The 8,788-nt window shown below is 46.9% G+C and overlaps 2 protein-coding genes across 2 annotated transcripts; both read left to right on the top strand.

Annotated features, from left to right (window-relative positions):
* Nucleotides 1–2,152: 2,152 nt before the first annotated feature.
* PV09_07880 (uncharacterized protein) lies at nucleotides 2,153–3,497 on the top strand (the record flags this gene model as incomplete). The annotated part of the gene is made up of 3 exons (XM_016361708.1): nucleotides 2,153–2,213; nucleotides 2,259–3,206; nucleotides 3,346–3,497. 3 exons carry the CDS (start codon nucleotides 2,153–2,155, stop codon nucleotides 3,495–3,497), a joined length of 1,161 nt encoding a protein of 386 aa, XP_016210390.1.
* A 774-nt stretch (nucleotides 3,498–4,271) lies between these two features.
* On the top strand, nucleotides 4,272–8,214 carry PV09_07879 (uncharacterized protein; the record flags this gene model as incomplete). The annotated part of the gene is made up of 4 exons (XM_016361707.1): nucleotides 4,272–4,442; nucleotides 4,491–4,724; nucleotides 6,277–7,710; nucleotides 7,783–8,214. The coding sequence occupies 4 exons, from the start codon at nucleotides 4,272–4,274 to the stop codon at nucleotides 8,212–8,214; spliced, it is 2,271 nt and encodes a 756-aa protein (XP_016210389.1).
* Between the last annotated feature and the right edge of the window lie 574 nt (nucleotides 8,215–8,788).

Genomic DNA, 8,788 nt, shown 5'->3' with positions numbered 1-8,788 from the left:
TGATGCGTTTGCAAGAATATTCCAAGGACAGATACACACCCCCAGCAAATATCCAACCCACATACCACGCCTGATGTTCAAGAAACGCGGAAACAGTGTCATCGCATCAGCACCAAAAGGAATAATATTGGCGCACATGTCGCCAATCATGTTTGCAAAAATGAATAGAGCGCTTAAGAAAACCATGGCAGCCCGCACTCCAGGACCCCAATTATGGGTTAGGATATCATGCTCCATGATCCATGGGTTCCAATTAAGGTTTCCCCAGACGTTGTAGATGGATGCAGTACCGAAGATGCCAAGGGTGGCTCCGACCGTGTTTGCAATTGGAAGAGCCATTAGCTGGCTGTAAATAGTTGCAGATGGCTTTCTCGCGTAGCGTGCAATATCTGGCTGGTTGATAACTAGTGTTGACGTTTTCCCCATGATAGAATTAACGCCGCCGATCTAATGATGTTAGAATGAATGATTGTGTGACTTTAAAATTTGAAAATAGAACCAACCATTGCCCACGCTAGAGTAGAGCCCGACATGCTCCCAATTTTTGTTAAGTTCTTCTCTGGGGCCCCTTTTCCAGTCACCATATAATAAATAAATAGGCCTGCAAATGTAAGCGTTGTTCTTAGATTTAAAAAAGTCGAAGAAATACCAAATAGCGCAAATGGCATGATAATTGCTTCAACCTGTGTCCAGATTCTGAATTTCGGAAGAGGAATGTTCAGCAGAGGGAAAGTGCAGATCCAGTAGACCATCAGTCCGATGAAGTTCGGTAACGTTATTCCCAAGTCAGAAGGGAGGGTATTTTCCATATTCCAGAAAGAGTCGCCAAATATGCATCGTAATAACACTGCCGTGTGGTAACCTCCTTGCATTGTTGAGACACCAGTCCATATCAAAGCAGTCAGGACTCTGAGAATAATGGGAAAGTATGATCCCCATAGGCCCCAGGGAATACGGCTCTCAACGGGAAAGCCGAAGTGATATATCGTGGCAGACCTAGAGTGCAAGACCATACCGATTGCACCGAAGAGGTAGCCCAAAAGATGCAAATCACAGCTTGCCATGTCGACAGCCCAGTTGTAATAAGAGCACTTCCAACATTCCAAGTTCCCGGGTTGATGCCATATGTACACCAGAATGCAGAATATGCCTTCCAAGTCCACGTTCGATCTTCTGGAGGACTGATGGCAAGGTCCTCATTCGACCATGGGTTTCGTTTGGTTTGTGAACAACTTCGGTCAGGTCTGGTCTCTATTGCACTTAAGAAGTTCTCTCTGCTAGTGAAAGCAAGCTTAATCGCTGTAAGCCTGCGCGCAATAGGACGCATTATAAGCAGAGCTATTGGCTTCAACGTTGATGTATTTGGTGGAATTATGGAGAAAGCGCAGCTTCAGAATAATCCAGATTGTAAACGGGTCTTTACTATAGAGTCAAGACATTCAGTAAAATGAATAAAGCTGTTAAAAGCAGTTGATATAATCTCGACCCTCGGAATGGAATAAATAAGTGCAGTAAGAATGACAAACAAGAATGGCGGCCGAACAGCCCTATCACTAAGCATTTCGAGATTGTCTCCGTCATTAATAGTTGATAGGAGATAATATAAGACGATAAGTATATCATGTTATCAAATATCGGCTTGAGCGATACCGCAACAACGTAACGCAAGGTACGCGTGCAGCTTGCTTCCTAACCACGCTTTGGATAATAGCATGTGTGGCCAAAAATTTATCGGAAATAGATAACGATAGTGTTCATGCCAATTCTGACTGACTAGCAGTGTTGTCGCGTACTAGAACTAGAAAGCTGCGATAAGGGACTACGACGCTGGTGTTCTATTTTAGAATAGTATTAGGATCGGCCGAGCTAGTTAGTCGCCTTTAACACCAACTCAAACTACTATCAATATCGGCCGAAATTGCAGCTGAAAGTGCCTGGCGTGAAAAGATAAGTGAGATGCTAGAGATAACGACTTTTTGATGAGACCCTATCGCTTATCATTCGATACTTGGGATGTTGTGTCTTAAAATCTGAGCGCAGCAGTTTGTTTCATCGATTGGAGACTATAACAAATGGCAATGCATGAAATGGTATGAATTATTTGCATAAAAGCCGTGGAAATCCAGTATATCACATAAGAGTATATATCAATATGCACCTGGTTAGAACAGCTTTGAATGCTACAGAGAAGCCCCCAATCCTTGACTTTTCAGGTACGTATGCTCATATTGAGAAAGAAGACTAACATTATGCACTAGCATTTCGCGAATCTGATTCAAGAGCTCGTACGGAACTTATTGAGGCCATCAACCGGGCATGCAGAGACAAAGGATTCTTCCAGCTGAAAAATACAAACGTATCAATCGAGCTACAAAGCAAAATTCTTCAGGCCTCAAGAGACTTCTTCAATCTTCCACTTGAAGAGAAGATGAAATGTGATCTGAATTCCAATAACTACCATCGTGGATATGAGAGACTTCAGGCGCAAAGACTTGAGCCAGGTGCAGAATCTGACACCAAGGAAGCCATCTATATAGGCGAAGATCTTCCATTAAATCATCCAAGGGTTCTTGCTGGGGAATACAATTGCGGTCCGAATTTATACCCTCAAGCACTTGGGAAAGCCTTTCAAGATGTTTGCATAGAATACTACTATGCTGTACGCAGCCTGGCGGTGGAAGTGATGAAAGTTTTGGCCTTAGGGCTAGGTCTGGAAGAGGACTACTTTGACGATTTCAGCAATGATAGACCTAGTTCAACCCTTCGATTGATCCACTATCCTCCTACGCCAAAAACAAGCCCATTGGTAAGGGGGGTCAGCGCACACCGTGATTTTGGGTGTGTGACCATCTTATTACAAGATGAAGTTGGAGGTCTACAGGTTCAGGATGAGCGGACAGGAGAGTGGATTGATATTGAACCAACTTCTGGGGCATTTGTTATTAATATTGGAAATACGATGATGCGATGGACAAATCACCATTTTACCTCTGGAATACATCGCGTTATGAACTTCACGTCTAAAGATCGATACTCAGTACCATTTTTCTTTAATGGGAATGCCGAGAAGGTAATCTCTGTTATCTCTGGATGCGAAGAACGAAGAGATACAAGTGATCGGCCCTTTGGTCCACCTATAAAAGAATCAAAATATAAACCAATCAAGCTGAGGGACTACTTGAAAGAGCAATTTGAAGCCTCCTATAGTATAAAATAAAAATAAATGTTTAAAAAGCTCTTTTTAAGGACTTTGGTAGCAAATTTAAATTATTAAATATTTATTATAAGAATAACATGTAAAGACAAAGTTTCTGCTACACGTCCAGGCATGTTTACACCCCACAGTACCAGCCTCCATTGAAGCAAATAGTGCCTATCATGGTGACTCAATGGAAACTCTTTTGGCCATGCCATCAAGCCCGGGAATTAATGACGCTGAAGCCGTCGAATCGAACGAGGGGGAGGCTATGAATGACATTGAGATGGATGACCCATAAAACCTCTCAACGCCATCACATACTCAGCCTGCGGCATCAAACTTGGATCAAACTGTCAACACTGAGAGCCCACAAAATGTCCTAAACCAATCACATCATCACCCAGCGGCATCAGATGAGAGTTACGCTCCCGACATTGAGATGAGTTGTCCACAGGATGCCTCATCACAATCCCTTAGTCACCGCCCGGTCAATATCCAAGTCCAGGCTGAAAACTCTTCCCTCCCTCCTTATCTGTCGGAAGATTGGGAAATGAGCCGTATGACAACTGATGAAGCGTCTAGGTCTGGTTCAACGTCTCCTACCATTTCATTTCCACAAGATCAAACACAAGGTCGTAGGGTCGATGTATCTGAATACAAATCATTTCTGTCGCGGACTTTCAACGCCCTCTCAAGGTTTTACGGAACTGATACAGCACATGCTCTAAAACCCGAAGAGATCGAGAACATTATAAAGATAGGCGATTCTCGTCTTCGCTTGGATGTAGCGACCGCCATCCAAGCGCTCTGTAAAGAATTAGAGAATGACGTACCGGTCCATCATCAGACCTTCGGCCCGCCACAGCTACCTCTGAAGGGGGCATTTAAAGCATTCAACTGCCCCGCGGTACTCGAGCATCGTGTACGAGTGGACCCAATACGCCTTAGGATCGCGAGGGTTCTGCTTTATCAGTGTTTTAACCAGCTTCGTGATAAGATGAGGCAAGACCCAAACGAGGCTCACAAACTCTCGCAGGGTCGGGACTATTCATGACTTGCTTTGGATAGCATAATGACAGAGGTCTACCCTTCTCAGGAGCCAATGCCAGATCCAATAGTGTCCAAAAAAACACAGGCAATCACTACAAAAACACAAAAGAATAGGGAGACGATGGTCGATCATGGCGCAGCGCTTAGGATATGGTTTCCTTCTCATCTGCAGCGACCTGGTCGGCCGCAAAATGTACGTCACAGCTGGAGTCTTGCCGGCTAAAACTGACAATGGATTTAGCAACGACGCTACATTCACAGAGAGCAAATTCCCGTGTTGCTGACGTACGCTGAGAACGCTCGCATAGAGGTTATTGCGATATCTAAGCGGGTAGATAACATGTCAATCCACCTGCTTAAAACGGGCTTACTTCCGTCAAGGGACACAATACGGGATAAGATCAACCTTCTTAGAATATGTACCAAATTCCAGAATGCGAAGCTGGAGAAGTGCAGAGATCGATGGATACCATCGGTATTAACAGAAGGTGTATTAGATAAGCTTTTCCTTTGAGACTGATTAATCTATGTACTTAATTAGTGGTTGTCATGCCTTCCTCTTTCCAGATTGTGCTAAGCGTCTCCGACACTTCTCTCTCTCTCTGTCGAAACTTCTCCTCGTCCCATGGCTTTATCCGTTGCTCTAACGGTGTGTCATCCGTCCAAGCAAACTCGTCTTGGGTCACTTTCCCGTCGCCTGAATCAAACCCCTTCGCAATGTTTTCTTCCTATGCAAGATTAAGAAGGAAGTGACTCTGCATTTCATGGTCTTCAGGGGAGATCCCCATGGGTATTTTCTCCTTAGCCGGCGGTCGACGTTTTGGCCTCAGCTTCTCTTCGATGCCTGGGTGTCTGCTTCTCGCATCGCAAAACTCGATCCTTTCAGTTTCATGTACAGGTGAGTAGACACGTTCCCGGAGCGAGCCTGTTTTGTCCTCTTGAGCCATAATTGTAGAAGATATTTGACTCGGCGTGTGAACGCTTGGGGAATTGCAACGTGCTCGATGCGAGCTCTTTTCCTCGTCTTGAGCCATGATTGTTGAAGATGTTCGACTTGGAGCTTGAACCCCTGGCTACATATATCTCTCATAGGCCAGTTTGTACATAGAAATGCTTGTGGACCGGATGGTCCATCAGCCGAAGATGGCTGTGCAGATACCTGGGCATACGCCTCAAATAGTTGGGGAGCCTCTTGTTGGCCCCAAATCTGGGCCATGATGCCCCAAAGATCATCAGTCACCACCAGTCACCATCCGTCAGTCGCCGCCATGCATTGGTGTTTTCCTCACTTCGTACCCACGCGTATCGACCAAGTAATTACTATTACTTGCTCAGCAGCTGACAGTGGTGAAAAGTTAACGGCTGATGGACTTAACTTACGTCTTGCCGGTACTTGAATGCGTACGCAGTTCAGTACAATGGACGAGAATGTCTGGTTGTGCGGAGTGACTCTTCCCGGCAATGCGTGCAAGGTAGCTATTTTTGGGACCATTTCCCACGTGCCGCGTGCCGGCTACAAAAAGCTCCGAACGTTTCGATCACGTGGCAGGAATGAGAATGCGGGGGCGCACAAGTATTATTTTCATTCGTACCGTAGTATGTTTCAAAATATGCTGGGGCGCGGCCGAGCACGGGTGCCAAAAAATCCGCGCTGGAATTGGAAACAGAACGCAAATGTCACCAGCTTACGTGCCAAGCTTGACGACGATTTACACGCCGCCGGCTCATACCGAGCCCATCCACGTCGACTGTGCCTGCAAGAAGGCCATGGTCTAAACAGCAACGTGCATGTCGCCGGCTCACACCGATTCCATCCACGCCGCACCCAGTACAGTATTACATTCATGCCTAGCTAAATAGCTCTCACAAGGCTGTCATATCGATAAAGTCGAATATGCCAAGTTGTCCACGCCCAAATTTAGCATCCATGGTTAACGCCAATCCACGTTTCGTCGAAAACTTCGCCTCTTGGCGGCCGTTACACCAAAATTGACGGCACGTCTAACTCTCTGACGCTCATTGTGCAGATCGAGTACGTCTGCATGAACAGCCAGTCTCTGCATTCGGTCGACTCCGATTCGACGTGGAAGACCACGGTATCAGGTCCCCAACTGGAATCATCCTGGTACGGTGGGGAGGAATACAACGCAACTCTTGAGATACCCGGGTGGCCGACGCTTCGTACGGACATCTCGAAATGGGCAAGAGCTAACGAAACGTTGAATCCTCCTCCCGGCCAACTTGTTACTACTCAGTTCCCGCCAATCAACGTGGTGGACAGGTGGCAGGCTATTAACGTGACCTCAACCAAGATCGATGGAAACTATGTGTTTGATTTTAGTACCAATTTTGCTGGCTGGTACGCTCTCAAGATCCGAGAACGCAACGGGGTTCGTGTTACCTTCTGGCCATCGGAAAGACTGCTGTCTGATGGTGGCATCGACCAGTCCACGACTGGTAATCCTATCTACGACGCTTTCACCTCAGATGGGTCCGAGACCATCTACTCGCCGAGATTTATGTATCATGGTTTCCGATACATTGGTGTCAACTTGACATATCAGCCATCCGCAGGAGACTTGGAAGCGCTAGTGATTCGAACAACTGTCGAGTCTGTTGGTACATTCGAATCCAGCGACACCATGGTCAATTCGATCTATAAGATTGTCGACCATGCGATCCAGAGTAACATCTACAGCGTCATGACCGACTGCCCCCAACGAGAGAAGCTTGGATGCAATGGATGGCTCGAGCAGACCCATATAGTCTTTGATACCGTCATTCGAGACTATGATATTGATGCGTTCGGCAAGGGAGTCATGACGACAATTATGGATTCACAGGCCACTGGGGGTCTTGTTCTTGATATCTCTCCAGAGTTTGTCGTCTTCGTTGGCGGCTTCCGCGACGACCCCAACTGGGGAGATGCGTCGGTTCTGCTTCCTCTTAATCTCTACCAAGGCTACGGCGACCTAGCGCTGGTGTCGGACGCTTACGATATCATAAAGAAGTACGTGAGCTTTCTAGCCGACAAGACTACAATTGAAACCCTCAGCTACGGGCTTGGGGACTGGATTGCCTTTGACACAAGTACGCCGCTTAGTGTGACGACCACTTTTGGCTATCAGCAAGCTCTGTCAGGTATGATCACCATCGCCCAAGGGCTTGGCCTGACGGATGACGTGGCCACTTACACGGGCATGTTGAACGATACCATCACTTCCTTCAACCAGTATTACTGGAACTCGAGCTGTAACTGGTACGGATCCGGCTCCCGGGCCTCCAACGCAATCGCTCTGGACATGGGGGCTGTTGAAACCAATCTTCAAACTCGGATTTCAGTCTATATTGTCGAACTTATCCAGGCTAACGGCTCCCAGCTCAGCGTTGGCGAGATCGCCTTACCTTCGCTGTTTAGGTCTCTCCAAAACCTGGACAGAAACGACACCATTTATGACATGGTCACCATGCCAACCTCGCCCAGTTACGCCTTTCAGGTCCTGCACGGTGCAACAAGCCTGACAGAGCGCTAGGATAGCCCAGTAGCGGAATATGGCGAATGCAACTGCTTGAATCACTTCATTTTAAGCTACGTGAACAAATATATCGCTGAGTTGAGCGGCCTCGCACATACGTCCACGTCCAACTCATGGGACACGCTCACCCTCAGGCCCATATTTGTTGCCAACATGACGTACACTAAGTCTTCGTGCCGCAGTGTCAAGGGCATGGCCATCGCATCGTGGGAATTGGCCGATAACAAGGATCTCATATACAACGTCACCGTCCCTGTAGGGGCAAACGCTAGCGTCATCATTGACTTTAGCACCAAGGTCAGCGAAAGTGGGACCGTGATGTCTTCATCGAAATATAAGCATGTGGATGGTATCTTGGGAGTGTCCCAGAGCAATGGAACTACGACGATTGAGATATCGTCTGGGTCGTTTTACTTTCACGCTTCATAAAATGTTGGGTCGAAAATCTTGGTCTTTGCATATGTTGATTTCGGGCAGCTGAAGGACTCGGCCATCCAATGACACATAGCAGCCTTTCCAAATACCAACATACAAATAGCAAGTATGCTGATGGCATCTGCGCGTTGATCCGATAAAAAGCCGGCAATGGTAGCTTGCTTACAGCGCATCGAAATGTATAAAGACCCGAAATTGACAGATGAAAATACCCCCATTCTGTTACCGTCTCTCCTCCGTGAATGGAAACATGCGGTTAAACACCTCGAAGATCTCCATCTCGAGTCAGAATCACATCTCCGCGCTTTATCTAGCTCTGGAATTAGCGTGCATCATTGCTCGGGTTACTTGCACCGAATTTTGCGTACAGTTCATGAATGTGCAGGTGGTGAATGCGGAGCAAATGAGCTCACTACCGGGGTACATAACTCGAATGGCGCGGGGTTATATGATTTAAGCAACGTGCATGACACTATGTTTATCGTTCATGCCTGCAGAGCGCGCGTGGAGCGGGTTGCTGTGAGCCGAAGAGGGGCTCCAGTTCATGGATCGTGGTAACCTCAGACGG

This window comes from Verruconis gallopava, assembly GCF_000836295.1.
Source record: "Verruconis gallopava strain CBS 43764 unplaced genomic scaffold supercont1.34, whole genome shotgun sequence".
NCBI lineage: Eukaryota > Fungi > Ascomycota > Dothideomycetes > Venturiales > Sympoventuriaceae > Verruconis > Verruconis gallopava.
Note: the sequence above shows the minus strand (reverse complement) of the source record. Positions and strands in the feature narration are given on the sequence as shown.